Source organism: Psammomys obesus, unplaced genomic scaffold (assembly GCF_907164565.1).
Source record: "Psammomys obesus unplaced genomic scaffold, mPsaObe1.curated_primary_1811, whole genome shotgun sequence".
Classification (NCBI taxonomy): Eukaryota; Metazoa; Chordata; class Mammalia; order Rodentia; family Muridae; genus Psammomys; species Psammomys obesus.
In genome coordinates this window covers 41,721,714-41,739,457 of record NW_026585504.1, presented here as the reverse complement: position 1 = coordinate 41,739,457, position 17,744 = coordinate 41,721,714, and the positions used below count along the sequence as shown (strand labels likewise).

Genomic DNA, 17,744 nt, shown 5'->3' with positions numbered 1-17,744 from the left:
AAAGAAAGAAAGAAAGAAAGAAAGAAAGAAAGAAAGAAAGAAAGAAAGAAAGAAATCTATTATAGCCAAGTAAAAGTCTAGTAAGTTTCAACAAATACTCAAACTTGCTATCTGAGAAAGAAATATACATAGGTCCTTAAGGTATTGTCAAAAACTATTAACAATGTCTTGGTAAATATTCTCAATAGGTTTGTTTCAGTATAACTAGCAAATCTTTCTTTGGTCCCTCCATATTAATATTCAGAGGATCAGGCCTGACCCTCCCCAAAGTATCAGTCCCAGGAATTAGGACATAGGGCTCCAATTCCAGGAACAGGATCATAAAATTCCCGCCCAAGAAACAGCCTAGAGATAACCACAAAAATGGGAAGGGACAGTTGTTCTGGGCAACCTTATCTTATCTTGTAGTAGAGCATTCTCAACACAAGAATGCAGCCCACTGACCACCTGGATGCAAGCCAGTCAGGAATTAACCCTTGTGACTTCCCCACCACCCACTAGTTTGGTCAGGTTTGGACCAGTTTAGAGAGCCTCCCAACCCCTAATCAAGCTCTAGCTAGCCCTGGCCAATCATAAATGCAGTTGATTTGGACTTGTGCCACTCACAACAAAGATGCCCTACCTGTCCCTGAAATTCCCCTAATTTCCTTTAAAAAGACCTGTGATCTCTGCCTAGGATTGTCATTTTTCCTGGATGGTGCTCCCAGGATGCTGGTCTTCTGCAGAATAAACGCCTTTTGTTGACTGCATGCTACTTGAATCTGGGGTCGTTCTTTCAGTGCCTTTTGGACCCTAACAAGATGTTGTTCTCTGTTTGGTGGAAGCCTGTATCTCAGCTGTTGTCCTGGAACTCAGCTTTTGGACAGAGAACGGGGGTTTTTCTCAGGGGCAGCTAGAGTGCCTTAGGGTGAGTAAGGTCCAAGGGCTCTATGCCTAGGTGATACCAGAGTGTTGCAGCTCTTAGTCAAGCTGTTGTGCTAAGCATGGCAGAGGTGCAGGACAAGGCCCATGCTTGGTTGGCATGCAGCCAAGACACAGGCCCAGTGAAGCCATGGCCCGGTAGGGTCCAGGCACAGGATGGAGGATAAATGAGGAATCTCAGGCAGTCTTGGAGTGAGAAAAAGTGAACCTGCATACCCTCCCTAATCATGTGAAATCAAGGGCAATATAAACCCTGGGCAGAGGGAGGGATTAAGGGTGAATGTGTTTGATTCACTAGGGTCAGGGATACTTAATGATCCTATCACAAGACAGAAAATACAGGCTTTAATTATCTGATGGGGGAGGGGCACAGAATCTCCAGGTACAATGGAAGGCCACTGCTGGACTAAGCTCCTTAGCACAGTTTATCTTTGGGTAGCCCTGGATATCTTGGAACTTACTCTGCAAGAAGGATGGCCTCAAACTCAGAGATAAGTCTGCCTCATCCTTCTGAATGCTGGGATTAAAGGCACATGGCACCACTGACCAGCTAATTAATTACTTTCAGAAAGGGTCTCACTGTGTATCCTGCTGGTCCTGAACTCAAGAGATCTGTCTGCCTTTATTTCACAAGTGCTGTGATTAAAGCTGTGTGCCACCATGCCTGGAAAATCTATTTTTCTTTCCTTTTCTATGTTGCTGAGGAGCACACTCAGGGCCTTTTGCATGCTACACAAGTGTTTTACCACTGAGCTACATCTGCAGACCTGGAAAATTATTTCTGGAGTTGTTTATTTTTCTTTCTCTTAAGAGTATGTGGTATATAAGTGTTCCCAAGTGTGTAGGTACTTGTGTGTATGGTCGCACAAATGCAGAGACCTAAGGTTAACGTCAGGGATCATCCTCCATTGCGTTCCACCTTATTAATCGAGGAAGCAAGCGTCTTTCAAATGAACTCAGAGCTCACTGATTGGCTAGCCAGCTTACATCAGAATCGCATTTCCACCTTCCCAGTGCTGGCCTTACCTTACAGTGGGGCCCTTTGTCCACTTGGCATTTATGGGGGTTCTGAGGATCTGAACTCTGATCCTCAATGCTTTCATGCCGAGCACTTGTACACTAAGTCATCTCCCACTGCCAAAGCTTGTTTGTAAAATTCTTAAGCCCCCTTTCCAGCTTTGAAATATGTGTGTGCAGGAATTCCATATCCATTCTACAGGAGCTGTAACTGCACAGAGACAAAAGGACAGGGGGCCTGGTGGTTCTGAAAAGCTGAGGTTCATGAGGGCGTGAGCAAAACTACAGAACTAATACTATACTCAACTGTCTGTACTAAAACATAATCCTAGAACACTCAAGTGCCACACAGACAATGCACACTGCACGGAGGCTGGTGAGCGAACCAAAGTCCTTGATACTGACCTGTACAATATTACATACTCATGCCCTTGTTTCCTGGAGAGTCTGTAGGCTGGCGTCACCCTCGTGATAGCGAGAAGAGATTTCAGCAGCAGTGACAGTCTGTTGTATACAGTGTAGGAAACTTTGATTTCTTTGTCACACCTGAGGAGCACAAAGACACTGCCAGTCTATGCTATGAAATGCTACAACTCTGCAAAACAGATTCTGAACTAAATATGTATGTAGAGCTCTACCAACACCCTGCTGAAGTAAGCAAGCCTGCACATGCGTCCTTTTGCATTAGACGTAGGTAAGCACCAGGAAAGAACCCACTATGTTTTTATCTATTTAAAAAAGGCCGTACGCTTAAAAACAACCGAACAATATTCCAAATTATACTCAACCTGCTGCTTATGTTCAAAGTCCTGTCGTAAGAGCTATTTAATTCTATACAGAAAATCTGTAAAAAAAAAAAAAATCTATCTGGTACAAAAATTTTAGATAATAACCTGTCAACTGCTTTCTACTCAAGAAAAACAAATGTTCTTTTTGAAAACTCAAGCTTCAGTCAGGTGGGGTGCTAATCCATTTTATCTTGAAAGATAAAAACGGGAAAGAGGCAACATGTTCCAACCCATCAATGTGTAAAAAGCAGTGCAGGAGCCCTTGCTGGATGGCCCCCTTAAAGAACACAGACAACACAGAATGGCCATATTGTAGGCGCTCATAGGGGACTTAATCAGAGACCAAGCTGTACTCTGAGAAAACAACAAATCCTTTGCAGCGTCCTTTCCCCATGGTGAGTGAGTTGCTCTGAACCCAGACTCCCTCTGAAGGTCATGGCTGTGCTAGGCGGGAAGCCAAGCATGAAGCAAATCCCAGCAAAGCCTGCTGGCTCTGCTGAACAGTCAGAATGCCTCTCTGTGGCTGACAACAAAGCCTGCTTTCACATGATGTCATCACTTATCCTCAGCTACCAGAAAGGAATCTGACACTTACTTTTCGTTCATTTCAAGACACCAAATTTCCAACTCCATGGAATCTCCCTACAGATGGGACCAAACAAATACATTTCAATTATTAAAAATTACTTGAATTGTCCCTGTAAAGCATCATACAATCACAAGAAATATTAGAGACTACAAATAAACAAAAGAGAGAAAAAAAAAACCAACTTATTAAAAAAAAAATAGCAACTTTCTAAAAATTTGGGTCATGCTATATGTACTGTTTTTATCTTATTTTTCAACAAACATCATGAAATTTTCCTTCTAAATAAAAATTACAGAAGACAGGGGGACAGAGAAAGAAAGACTGAGAGACTGACTTTAATTTTCTTTTGTGGTACTGGGGATCAACTCTAGGCTTCATGTTCACCATGAGTCTACTCCTCAGGTACATCTGTGAAATCTCCACATTATATGCCCCTATTCATGGTTACCGTGTATGCTATGACTTCACTTTATCCAACCGAGTCTCATATTTTTTGAGATATTTTTTTAAGATATTTCTAATTTTTTACCACTACAAGAAAAATTATAATAAATAATATTGAGGCAAGGCACAGTGGGCCCACATCTGCAATACCAGCACTTATGAGGTAGAGGCAGGAGGATCAGGAGTTCAAGATTACTGTTGGCTGTGAAGCAAGATTAAGGCAAGTCTGGAATACCTGAGACTCTATCAGAAACAAACAAACAGGGCTAGAGAAAACAAAACACAACACAACCATTGACTTTGTATTCATCTTCAATCCCTTTTAAGCAAGTTTCTAGAATGAAAGCAGCTGGACTGGAAAATATCTGGGCTTTGGCGCACCCAAATTTAGTTGTATGTGTCTATCTGTTTATTGTGGGGATGGGGCCACAGCACACATGTGGAGAGCACTGTACTCTATGGTTCCTGCTGTTGGTTCTCTTCTTTATACAGGATTCAGAGAGCAAACTCAGGTCACAGGCTTGGTGACAAGCACCTCACCCGCTGAACCACACCAACCCTAGGCTCTGATTTTTGAGACAGTCTCGTGTTCACTTAAAATTGGAACAAGAGAGTCTCATTATGTAAGACAGACTGCTCCTGCCTTAATTTCCCAAGTGCTGCTATTGGGGGAAAGGGGTGCCACCACACCCCACAAGAATATATGGCCTTAAAACATTAGGTTTTGTACATGCTAGCCAAGTTGCAGTTCTAGTCTCCATCTCTTTTCCAAACTGCCCTTTAAAAAAGGGTGACATTTTCACGTGATGGAGAGCCTTTCACTTCAGTTCTTCAGGCACTATTTTTTAAGTAACATCACCTGTTTAGGAAAGATTATTACCTTAACTTAAAAGTCTTTTAGCTGATTTCATTAGCCAAACTATCTATCCCTCTGTATATTACTCTGAACAAGTGAGCAAGAAAAGACTAAATGTAACATTCCTGTATTATATAAGCATGGGCAACACTTAGGTTTAATCCCCAGCACCACCAAAAATATAAATAAAAATCCCCAATTAAAAAATGATTAGAAAGTCAGAGAAAAGGAACACAAATAAAGCAAAAAATGACTTGGAAAAAGAGGAAGAAGATCCTTGCATGCCAAGCAGGACTACCAAGTCCAGCCATGGCCTTACCTCAGAAGTCTTGAGTGAGATCTCCACGCACATAGATCGCCCCACAGCAGGCAGCTGTCCCGACAGGGACTTCTTTGCTTCATGTGTGACTTCTGGGATGTCTTTGATTGCTAAATTGAACTATAAAAACCAAGAGAGATTTCTGTGTGAAACCCTCTCAAGGAGTATTGTGGGAAACAGAGTAGTGCATGCATGCTTTAGTATTAAGAACCTTAAGCCACTTCTTACCTCCCTATGGGAAGCAGTTTGTACCAAAGCCCCATGTCTCAGGCTTAAAAGGTTACTAACCTATTACAGATATTAGCTACTAAGATATTATTTTATCTCCTAAGTACTTTACTTTATTCTTTCTTTCTTCGTTTTTTTTGTTGTTGTTGTTGTTGTTTTGTTTTTCGAGACAGGGTTTTTCTGTGTAGCTTTGGCTCCCCTGGACTCGCTTTGTAGACCAGGCTGGCCTTGAACTCACAGAGATCCTCCTGCCTGTCTCCCTGAGTGCTGGCATTACAGGCATCCTAGTTACCATGCCCAGCTCTAAGTACTAAATTTTACTATCTGTCAAAAAGACTAACTTTCATAAAGAACATACATATTTTCTATACAAATGGGTCAAACGATTTAGCAACTAAAGCTGTATGCTTTACATGGCAGTAGGGCATTTTATATTTATCCTTTTGGCACCATAGTATATACACCCATTAGCAAAGAATAGGAATTTACCCAATCTGAACCCGTTGGGGAAGAAGATGAACGGGTGCAAATCTTTTCACCAAGTCGAGCCTGAACAATCACTTGGACAGTCTGAAAACAGAACACAAAATAAAAAATGGCTTGAGGTTAGAGACTAAGCACTGCCAAAAACAAAAAACAAAAACCACAACCAAACAGGATATGGAAAAGAAAAACAAAGGAAAAGAAAATGATTTAACTTTAGCATCTTATGGGTTTAAAATTCTGCCAAAGCAGGGTTAAAATGAGGCTAGCTAATTCTATTAAATCATAACTTTATTCCAGGAAAATATAGAAGCATAAGAGTAGACAGAAAGACAGTGTACACAAAATAATATTCTAAGCATTCCTGAGGGTGGCGTCAGGCAGTAAAAAGAAAAGTTTGAGGCTTGTGCTCCAGAATGATCTCACATTGCAGAGGGAAAGCTGCATGTGGTAGGCATGACTGTCATAAACATTAACTGACAGACATTTGGGTCATCACAGAGATTTAAACAAGAATTGCACAATTATCCATATAGCTTTGCTCATGTAGCATATGTCTCTTAGATAACTTTGCCATCAGAACTGATAGTATGACTTATATAGTAATTATTGCAAGTAAGGAGTCATACAGGTAGAAATAACTTTTAGATTTAAAAAAAAAAAACAACCCCACAATATTTAAATTACAACTGGAATTTTCCACTTACTATGAAGAGAAAAATAAATAATTGGTGGGATAATTAATTCTGATTGCATTAAAAATTTATATAGTAAACTGGGTGTGGTGGTACATGCCTTTAATCCCAGAACTCAGAAAGGCAGAGGAAGGTGGATTGATGTGAGTTCAAGGCCACCCTGGTCTACACAGAGACAGCCAAAGAAACTCTGTCTCAAAAAAAACCAAAACAACAACAAAAAACACATCTTTGAGTGTGTCTGCGAGGGTGAATGTGGGCAGAAAGCATCCTGCTGTATGGGCTGGAGTACTGGAATATAATAAGAAGGGAGGGGAAGCTGCAGAGAGGCAGGTGGAGAGTGCTGGCGCACACTCACGAGGACTGGAGGAAGAGCCTGCACCCTCAGAAAGAGCCAGACACACTGCCAATGCCTGTAATTCCAGCTCCGAGGGATTTGACGTGCTCTTCACCTCCATCTAAGCAAAAGTGCAAATGTATACACACACAGACACACACACACAAAATGTAATAAAAATGGAAAAAGGAGTATGGAACAGTACTCATACATGTAATCCCCGCACTTGGAAGGCTGAGGTAGGACTGCCATGGTTTTGAGGCCTGCCTGGATTACAAAGTGAAACCTCATCTCAAAAACAAGCCTCAGCCAGAAGAGAACTAGAATTTTCTTTTCTTTACCTCCTGATCCAACATGTGAGCAAGCAGCCTCCATGATGGACTATATCCTCTGAACTATGAAACAAAACAGATCCTTCTTCCCTCCAGTTGCTTTAAGAATTTGGTCACAGCAAAGAGAAAAATAACTAGTGCAATGGACATCTCAGTGTTACTCGAAGTGAACCAGATCCCCAAAGGCTGCAGCTGCAGTTCACGGCCTTTGTTCCCACCCAACACGCTGTGCCAATAACCTCGCAGAACAGTTTGACATTTCTACAGTCTTATAAAAATTTTTTTTGAAGAAGTAGCTGTGAAAAATTGGAAGCTACTTTTTAGTTATACCTCCCCATTCCACCCCCACACTTCACAGTTTGGTTTACAACAGACAGAAGTATCCCTGAAAAATGGGCAAGCTGCAAGCTGTTATGCTACGTTTCCAAGAGTAGCTCTCTAAGGGAGAAATATAGAAAATATCTCTAGCTGTTCCCAGCTCAAGAGAATGGACATATTACCTTGAGGGCAAAAAACTTAATAAACTTGTCCAGGTCCTTTCTGTCCTGGGAATTGAGATCAGTTTCCATTGCCTATCGGAACCTGTAATAGAACACAAGAGAAATGATGACAAATGTGACTAATTCGTTTAAAAACAGATCACTACGTCAGAGCACAGACGGGAGCCTACTAGCTGTGAGAGAAGAAATTTCTTTCAGTTAAAGATACCAAATTAGAAAACATTAAAATACTACCTCTTGTGGAAAATAATCCCACACAAACAGCCATATCTAGGCACCTATGAAATATACAAAGTCGACTCAACTCATTCTGAAGTTCTGAGTGTGATGTGTGTGGCAGGGGTACATCGTGCCAGAGCACATGTAGAGGTCAGTGCTGGTTCCTACCCTCTACTTGCTCTTTGTTGTCTGAGACAAGCAATATTAAAAACTGAGCAATTATTGTCCTTGACTAGGAAGGTGTGTTGAGAGTGGAACTAAATCTTGAATGCACCTGAGATTCTCCATTCGACATATGGGCAGCTGGAAAAACAGACTTCCAATTTGAAACCCGACTTCACTGCACAGACAAGCAACAGGAAATTAGGGAAAATTTTGCATGTGGAAGCTAGAGGACCATGTTGAATGTCATTCCTCAGGAACACTCCAGCTTGTTTTTGAGATAGCATCTCTCACTGGCCTTGAACTCACAAGGTACACTAGGCTGGCTGGCCATCAAGCCTCAGGGATTCACATGTCTCTGCTCTAGCAGTACTGAGACTATGAAGTACCAGACCCCATGCCCAGCTATATTTATATTGGGATTGGACCTCAAGCACTTTAACAACTGAGCCATCTCCTCTAGCCACCCTCCAAATGGTCATTTTAGTAGCCTCTCTTGGAGAGAAAATGGAGCTAATGAATAAAAGACAGGAGGCGGTCAAAGACAGAAAGACATTTTGCTTCCTAATGCCTGTGTCTGAAGCCTTGTGCCCAACATTATTCCAGTAATTCAAGGACTAACAAGGCCTATAAGAGCAATCATCCACAGGGCTAGAGAGATAGCTCAACATACATGTGCGCCCACACATGCACAGAAACATAAAAAAAAAAAAAAAAAGGAAATGAACTCAAAAAGGCAAAGAAGAAGTTAAGAGTATAATAACATGCACCTATGAATCTAGTACTTGGGAGGCAGAGGCAGGAGGATTGTTTTGAGGCTTGCCTGGGCACTCATCTATCTCAAAAAAAAAAAAAAAAAAAAAAGAGTAAAAGAAGGGCTAGGTGTATAGCTTAGTAGTAGACGGCTTACCTATCATGCATGAGTCCCTAGATTCAATCCCTCCTACCCAAAAAACAAAACAAAACTCAAGAAGCTAAACAACTCCTGTTTGCAAGAGAACAAGGTTTACAAGTTAAAAATAGAAATAAAAAAATCTGAGCTTGTGGCACATGCCTTTAATCCCCAGTACTTGGGAGGCAGAGGCAGGAGGATCTCTGTGAATTCAAGGGCAGCCTGGTCCATATAGGGAGTTTCAGAGCAGCCAGAGCTCTGTAGAGAAACTGTCTCAAAAACAAACAAAACCAAACAAAGGTGGTAATGCATATCTTTAGTCTCAGCACTGGTCTACAGAACTGAGCTCAAACCAAACCAAACTAAACCAAACACCCTTTAATCCTAGCTCTCAGGAGGCAGAGGTAGGTGGATCTTTGTGAGTTAGAGGTCAGCCTGGCCAGAGAAAGTCTGTTTTGAAAAATACAACAAAAACAAACAAACAAACAAAAAACAAAAAGAAAGAAACCATTGAATCTAGTACAATTTCAAGATATACATCAACATACAAAAATCAGCATTTTATATGCCAACAACAAACTATGTAAACAGAAAAAGTAAAAAAAAAAAAAAAAAAAAAAGCCCCCTTCAACAGAATCAAGAACTCGGGGCAAAGGGGTCTTTTCTGAGACTGATACTCCAATCAAGGACCATTCATGGAGATAACCTAGAACCCCTGCACAGATGTAGCCCATGGCAGCTCAGTCTCCAAGTGGGTTCCCTAGTAAAGGAAACAGGAGCTGTCTCTGAAATGAACTCTGTGGCTGGCTCTTTGATCACCTTTCCCTGGAGGAGGACCTCCCCTATCAGTGGACTGGGGAGGGACATGGGAAAAGAAGGAGGGAGGGCAAGACTGCAGCCTATGGAGGAGGCTACATCTGAGATACAAAGTGAATAAATTGTAATAAATAAAAAGTAAACTTAAAAAAACTCTCTCATTAAGCTACAAAGACTATTTATGAATTAGTTTAATCAAAGCCGTGAAAGATCTTGGCACTGAAAACTATAAAATAATAAAAAAGACATAAGTAAACAGATATCCCATGTTTATGGAGTAATATTAAACATGCCTTACTCAAAGTGATCTACAGGGTCAGCCCAATTCCTTTCAAAATACCAGTGACATTCACCACAGGAAAAACAAACAAACCCTAAAACATGTATGGAATCAGAAAAACTCCCCAAGGAGCCACAGCAATCCTGAACAAAAAGAATAAAGCCAGAGATTGTCATACCACCTGACTTCAAAATACACAAAGAAAGAGTGACCAAAACAGCAGGGTACTGGCCTAAATATAGACACAGACCAAAAGGACAGAATAGAAAGCTGAGAAATATACCCATACATTTTCTGTCAAATGACTTTTGACGAAGGTGCAAAAAGTATATAAAAGAAAAACATGGTCTCTTCAATATACAGTGTTGGGAAAATTGGATGTTCCTATATAGAATTAAGCCGGAACCTTATGCCTCACTAAAATTAAAAAAAAAAAAAAATTAATTCAAAATAGGTTAAAGACTTAATGCTTAAGATCTGAAACTATGAAAAGTGCTAAAAGAAACAGAACAACTCCATGACATTGGTCTGGGCAAAGATATTTCTGGATATGACTTCAAACACACGGAGCTGGAAATGAAACTACAGATCTTTTGTGTTTGTGTCTGCCTGCTTTCTTGAGCCCTTTTCTGTCTATAAACACTCTTTTGCTCAGCTCATCAGAACATTTATTTCCTAGCATGAACTGCTGTCCAATTCTAGGAGCTAAAATAAAACCAATCAGGAACTGTAAATGACTGTAATGTCCTTTAACAGGGTTCACTACCCCAAGGTCCTGAAGCAGTACAGAAATGAATGGGAGATAAAAAATGTGCTGCAGACTCACACTGACCCTATTTTCACACCCAAAGAGAGGGTTATTCTTATCATAATGACTACCAGTACATGTGTTTCGGGACTTTCTGTACAACTAGCTGCCCTGAAAGAATTTGGTAGCTACAATTATGGAAGGCGAAAAGGTGCTGATCCTCTATGGGGAAAAAGCTATCTCTCAGGAACACTGTCTGCTGGTCCCTTACACCTGGCTCACCCTAACACTCAGTTTGCCTTTGCAATGTGAACAAACAGCAGCTTTGCTTTTTGTCTTGCTCTTTTTGGTAACCTAAGAATACGAAGGGAAATGTGTGTGAACATTAGAAAGAGATCTACAGGGCCGGGGAGGTGGTTCAAAGGCCAAGAGTGAGGACTTGAGTTTAAATTCCACGAGCTCTTGGAAATCTAGGGGTGGTAGTGTCTATCGGTAATCCCGCTGCTCCTACAGCAAGATGGGAGGCAAACAGAAGATTCCCTGGAAATCAAAGGGCTAACCAGTCTGAAGAATGCAGTAGTGTCAAGAGGCCCTGTCTCAAAAAAGGTGGAAGTTGAAGGGTCAACACAAGGTTGTTTTCTGATCTTCCCACACGTGCCACAAACCCACACTCTTGCCCACAGAACAAAAAATAAGATCTACAACTGAATTTTCCCTATTCTGTACCATTATGGTCAGTTATTAAATAATGTTGTGGAGAATCTATTTGCTGGGGCTTCTTCTACACAGCCATCATAGCAATGTAGCCTGTATTCCTTGTTTGAAAGACAATCATTTGGCTAGTTACTTCGCCTCTGCAAGCTTAGGCTGTAAAGCTCAGGCACAGCACTGGGGAACTACTCAGAGTAAAGCATTGTCATCAGACTATTTTCATGACCCAGAAGCTCTGGGGAACTCTTCAGAGTGACTTCCAGTTATCCCCACGCAAAGTCAGAAGAGAAAATTGGTGGGGTGATTCTGAAAAAGGTAATGGGCACCTTCAAAACAGTGAGGAGGGTTAAAAGCAGAAACACACATGGACAAGAACAGGCAAAGAGGCAACCATAAAAGTTCTAGAAGTTGCTGGGTGGTGGCGGCACACACCTTTAATCCCAATATTTGAGAGGCAGATCTCAAGAGTTCGAAGCCAGCCTGGTGTATAGAGCAAGATTCAGGACAGCCAGGACCACTCAGAGAAGCCCTCCCTCAAGGGATTGGGGTGAAGGGAAGCATTTATGTTTTTTAAAAAATAACTTTTAATTATTATAATTGTGTGTGTGTGCGCGCTACAGTGCATGTGTGGCAGTCAGAGAACAACTTGTAGATGTTTTCTCCTACCATGTGTTCTGGTGAACAAACTCAAGTCCTCAGGCTTGTTAGCAAGTACTTTTAGTTGCCATCTCACTGGCCCAGAGTCAGGCTTTTCTGTAGCTGGTGGCCTTAAACTCATTATGGTGACCCAGGACAAGAAAGTATACTACCACTGAGCTATATCTTCTGGTCAGTTTGTCTCAGTTGGAAAAAAATAAATAGACTGGTATGGTAGCACATGCCTTTAGTCTGGTGTGGTGAACTGGTTTGTGATCACAGCATGTTAGGAGGACCAGAATTTGAAAGTAATCTTGGCTAAATAGTACGTTTGAGACTAGGCTGGGTGACATTAGGAGTAGACATCATGGTGAACAATTTCACATCACAGCAATCGATCTCTGTGAGTTAGAAGCCACCCTGGTCTAAACAGAGGGCTTCAGGATAGCCAGAGCTACATGTAAGCTACAGGTAAAGATGATGTCTCAAGAAGGGGGGGGGGCAATATTTCATGTTGTACTTCCAGTTCAACACTGAAGGAAGTCAAAGAAGAAACTTGAAGCTGTAGCCTGAAGTTCTGATTGCTTGCTATTTTGTGCAGTAATTGTCTCTGACCAGGGAACTCACAGGCAAAGGAATACAATAGGAACCATGGGAGATGCTGCTTGCTAGCTAATTCACACACAAGTTCAGGTTTAGCTTTCTTATACAGCCTAGAAGTATTTGACTAGAGATAGTGCAGTCCACAGCCTTCCTATGCAATTGCAAAACAACCCTCCCACAGACCAATCTGATGGAGACTCCAGCTGATGACCACTCAACTGAGCTTCCTCTTCCAGGTGACCCTAGGCCAAGGCAAGTTAACAATTAATGCTAACCAGGTCAGCATAGTTCAGAATTTTCTTCTTTTGGAAGATGAAGTAACACTGCATATGAATTTTTTAAAATCCATTTACCCACTAATGTACTTGCCTGAGTTACTTCTATGTTTTAGCTCTGATTAGCAATGCTGACTGCTACAAACACAGGCGTCAAATTTCATAAGTATAAACTCAGGAGTAAAGTTGCTAGACCATATAAGTCTACATTTCATTTCTCTCTCTTTCTTCTGGTTTTTTGAGACAGGGTTTCTCTGTGTACCCCTGGCTGTCCTGAACTCACTCTGTAGTCCAGGCTGGTCTTGAACACAGAGCTTCATGCACTACCACTACCTGGCTTTAAATTTCATTTAAGGAACTGTATGATTGCTCACTCCCACTAACTGTTCATAGGATCCCTTTTCAACTCTTTTCATCATCTTGATTTTTCTTTGTTTGTTGTTGTTTACCCCTTCTGTCTTGGTTTATTCCCACGGTGGCCAGGGACTGAGGGTAAACAGCTGAGGATGGCCTTCAACTCCAGATTTGTATCAAAATCTTATTTTACAAAGAGATGGGTTTCACCCACATTTGTTTTGTTTTGTGTAATATTTGTTTCTATTCTATGTGTATGGGTGTTTTGCCTGTGCACCAAGCCTGTGCATTTGGCGCCTATAAAGAGGGTATTGGAGCCCCTGAAACTGGAATTACATACAGCTAACTTGTGGAATCAAACCTGGGCTTCCCAGAAGAGCAGCCAGTGCTTTTAAACTACTAAACCATTTTCAGCGACCATACATTTTTCTCCAACCAGATTTGTTTGTTGAGGAACTGTCTCACTATATTGCTCAAGCTGGCCAAAACTTTAGCTACCAGCCTTCCAAGTGCTAGGATTACAATGTTTTGTTTGTTTGTTTGAACACTTAAGCTATTATAGAATAAGGAATATGCGGTGTTTGTCTCCAGAATCTGTCACTGAGCTTGAAACATCTTAGAAATTTTGAGTGAAAAAAAAAAAATTTTTTTTTCTTTTCTTTTTTCTGATTATTTTGAGACAGTATTTCTGTGTAGCCCTAAAGACCTGGAACTCACTCTGTAGACCAGGCTGGCCTTGAACTCAGAGATTCTCCAGCCTCTGCCTCCAGAGTGCTAAGATATGTGCTCCACCTCCCCAGTGAGAAGTCTTGTTTTTCAAATAACACTAGGTTTATACTAATGAGGCACTTAGTCTGGGGCCCTACACGGCACCAAAGACCAAGTATTTAACCACTGGAAAGCTCAACCACACCCTTATAAGAGAGATGGTAGTTAAAAGAATAAGTTCCATAAAAACTGTAAAAAATTTTTAATTCCATTTATTTGTTCATCTCCTTGGCGTGAGATACTTGTGTGGGGTGTATCAGAGGATAACTTATGGGATTCAGTTCTTTCGTTCTACCATGTGGGTCCCCCAGGATCAAATTCAGGTCATCAGGCTTGGCAGTAAGTGCCAGCCAGCCATGAAAACTCTTAAATCAGATTTGGTAACTTTCCAAGTTATTCAACACCAATGGAAGCACTAAGGTCAAAACGGAGGGAATGGCAACACGGCTCAGTGAGTAATCGACAATTGCTGTGCAAATCTAGAGACCTTAGGGAAGACAGGACTGATTCCACAAAGGTGTCTTCTGACCTCCACATACTCACTATGACACAAATCTACCCCCAAAAATTAATTTTTAAAAGAAAGACAAGAAGGCAACAATGAAAAAGAATGAAAACGTGATACTATAATAAATTCTGGGCTGAGAAATGGCTCAATGTATGAAATGTTTACTACATAAGTATGAGGACCCAACTTCACATTGCTAGCATCCATGTAAAAGCCAGGCAACACAGAAAGCACCCCCAGCCCTTCACGGGTGGAGGCACACACAGGTGAAATGCAGGAAGCTTTCTGACCAGCCAGTCTAGCCAAAGCAGCAAGCTTCAGGTTTGGTGAGACACCCTGTCTCAAAATATAAAATGTTGCACTTGGGCAAGGTGGTGTAGGCTGCAATCCCAGCACTTGGGGAGGCAGAGGCAGGCGAATCTCTGTGAGTTCAAGGCCAGCCTGGCCTACAAAGCTGTCCAGGACAGCCAATGCTACACAGAGAAACGCTGTTTTGAAAGAAGAAAAAAAAAAAAAAAAAAAAAAAGAGAGAATCTACTCACACAAGTTCTCTGACCCCCTGGCACACATGTGCCCAGTCACAAATAAACACACATACTCATGCACAAATGTACTATTTTTTTTTTTATGCTGCATGGTGTGGTAGTGAATACTTAGGAGTCAAGAACAATGATGAGGCATGATGAGGCAGGAGGATAACCTCAACTCCCAGGCCAGCCAAGAGCACAAAGAAAACAAACAAAATCCAAAACATAAACAAGACCAAGAGAGGATGGGGGAAAAAAAAATCCAAGAGATTAAAGGTGGTAATAATAATAATAATAATTTCTTAAGGTTATTTAAAACAGAGTTTCTAATCTGCCCTACCTCAGAATATCTGATCTTAATACCATCTTAGGTTAATTTTTAATGACTTTAGAGCTACTGGCAATACTAAAAATTAGAAAGACTGTAAAATATCTTTGAACTGGGCATTTTATTCATATATGTGAACCAAAAGTGAAAGCACCATTTTCCAAAACTGTAATTCTGTTATGACTTCTATTAAGTATTAGGCATTTACTTTTACTAACAATCAACTGTTCATGGCATTGAGCTGTTTTTCTAAGTAGTCGTGATTCACACTCTCAGTTCTTCCCTTGTGACTGAGGACATAGGGACACTATTAGAAGAAATTGCCTGTGTAGCTTATACTGGCCTTCAGAAGACTTTTCTAATAAATCAGTTTACATGTACTCTACAATTAAAAGTAGGTTGGTATTTAAAATGAACTTGAAATAATTTTAATGACTTACAAGCCTTTAAAAGATTTAAACTCAGGCTTTAGTGTTGGGTATGGTGGTACACACTTACAACTCCAGTATTCGGAAATAAGAGGTTCAAGAGTTCAAGGTCACCCCAGCTATGTAGAGTGAAGGCCAGCATGGGCCTATCTCGAACACCCTATCGTAAAAGCAACAGCAGATACAGATTAGATAATAGATAATGAGGTTTGTCTGAGCAAGGTGAGCATGCCTACAGCCTAGCCCAGAGGTGGCAGAGGCAAGAGGGCTGCTCACAAGTTCAATGCTAGCCTAGTCTACAGTGAATTCCAGGTCAGCGAGATATAATACACAAGGAGACCTTGTCTCAAAATGTACAGACACAGAGGTATTATTGGTTGTGGATATAGCTCTGTAAAGACTGAGCAAAGTGCTAGTTTATGCTCAAGTAAGAACACATACTACATGTGTGTGTATAAATACATACATGTAGTGTATACACATAAACATACACATAGCTAAAAGGATTTCAAAAGCCAGACATGGTGGCATATGCTTGATAATCTCAGCACTTATAATGCTAAGGAAAGAGGACTAGTAATTCAAGGCCAACCTAGGCTACATGGCCGGACTGTTTCATCTCTCCCAACCTAGAGGCCTGGTGAAAGCCTGGGTCAGTACTCCCAGCTACTCAAGAGGCTTTGTCTAGAGAATAACTGAAGCACAGTTTAAGGCTAACCTGGGCAACGTGATAGACTGTCCACTGCGGGAGATCAAGGGGGGCAAAAAGCAATGTTATCTTGAGGTTGGACTGAACAGATTAGGTGGGAAATTTAAAACTGAAATGTGTTAGTGATGAGCGCAGGAAGGTGCTTAGCCGCTTACCCAGAGATTATTTAATGAGAATGGGTCGCAGGTTTCCACAGGTCGTTCCACTGCTCGTAAGAAGATGTCGTGAACCCTCGGTCCCTTTTTTTCACTAGCCAACAGTCACCCTCACCTACATGCGGAGCACATATTTGGCACTCAATTTTTTTTTTTTTTTGGTTTAATGAAAACCTACCTTACTCTTCTTGGTACCCAACCCCAGAGTTATGGCCCTAAAATTATCTCTAATAGAGCTTTTTTTTTTTTTTAATTAATACAAATAGCTAAGAAAGTAGCGAGGAAATTTCGGGGGGCACCTGTAACGGTGGGACCTCTCAAGAGCCCACAGGGTCGCCAGCAACGCAACTTCCCGCAGAAAACCTAACGAAGGGGTTAGGGAGTGGAGCCTCGGCTGGCCGGCTTGTGTGTCCCCAAGAAGCTGGCCAAGGGGAAGCAGATTAGTGACCTTCCACTCGGGGGCGCTGGAAGACCCGGGGGGCATTAACCCCCCCAAAGGGAGTACCTGCGAAACTACGGCACAGAGAGGGGCTCCGGGCTCCCATTCCGGAGGCCGGGGCCTGGGGCCGGCTAACCGCGCCTCCCGGCTGAGAGCTCCGCGCTCCCGGGCAGTAGTGACAGCACAGGTCGCTGAGAGATACCTCACGTTCACGAGGCTCCTGGCTCCCGAAACCGAGCAAGTTGTCGGACTGGTGTCGGCCGGTTTCCCTCGGCGCTTCCCCTTCACGCGTCAAGCGATCTGTGCCGCCCTAAGCCCGCAAGCAGTGGCTCCCCGGCGCCGCCATCGTTCGTGTTTGTTTTCATCCGCTTCGGTGCAGGCTGCGGGGCGCTAGAGCGCTCTGGGGGAAATGCAGCTGCCTGATTTGAGCCGCACTTTCGCCACGCCACAGACGCCCCGTTAGGCAGTGCTGCACCGCGGAGTCTTTGTCAAAGTTGGTTTGCTTCTTTCCAGAGATAAGTCACTTGCCTCTCAGGAGCAATGAAAAGTGCACGGGAAGGAACTTTGGGAGCGAGAGACTGGCTGGACTCCGTGTGGAATGTTCGGCGGCGAAGCGCGGGCCGCCGCGGCCGCGGTGCTGATGACGCGGCGTGGGGCGGGCCCCGGCCGGAAGAGGC

The 17,744-nt window shown here is 42.2% G+C and overlaps 1 protein-coding gene across 5 annotated transcripts in view; it reads right to left on the bottom strand.

The window, feature by feature from the left end:
* The window catches only part of Atg13 (autophagy related 13), a 30,550-nt gene extending 12,824 nt beyond the window's left edge, over positions 1–17,726 (bottom strand). For 4 of the 5 annotated variants that reach the window (XM_055600611.1, XM_055600629.1, XM_055600639.1 and 1 more), the window contains exons 1-6: positions 17,270–17,726; positions 7,510–7,591; positions 5,652–5,732; positions 4,935–5,054; positions 3,322–3,368; positions 2,344–2,484 (exon numbers count right to left, since the gene is read on the bottom strand). In XM_055600611.1, the coding sequence (XP_055456586.1) occupies positions 2,344–2,484; positions 3,322–3,368; positions 4,935–5,054; positions 5,652–5,732; positions 7,510–7,578 (458 nt within the window). In that variant the 5' untranslated portion in view covers positions 7,579–7,591; positions 17,270–17,726. Of the gene's footprint in view, positions 1–2,343; positions 2,485–3,321; positions 3,369–4,934; positions 5,055–5,651; positions 5,733–7,509; positions 7,592–16,628; positions 16,744–17,269 lie in introns of all 5 variants that reach the window. The other variant, XM_055600621.1, reaches the window with a different exon arrangement.
* Between the last annotated feature and the right edge of the window lie 18 nt (positions 17,727–17,744).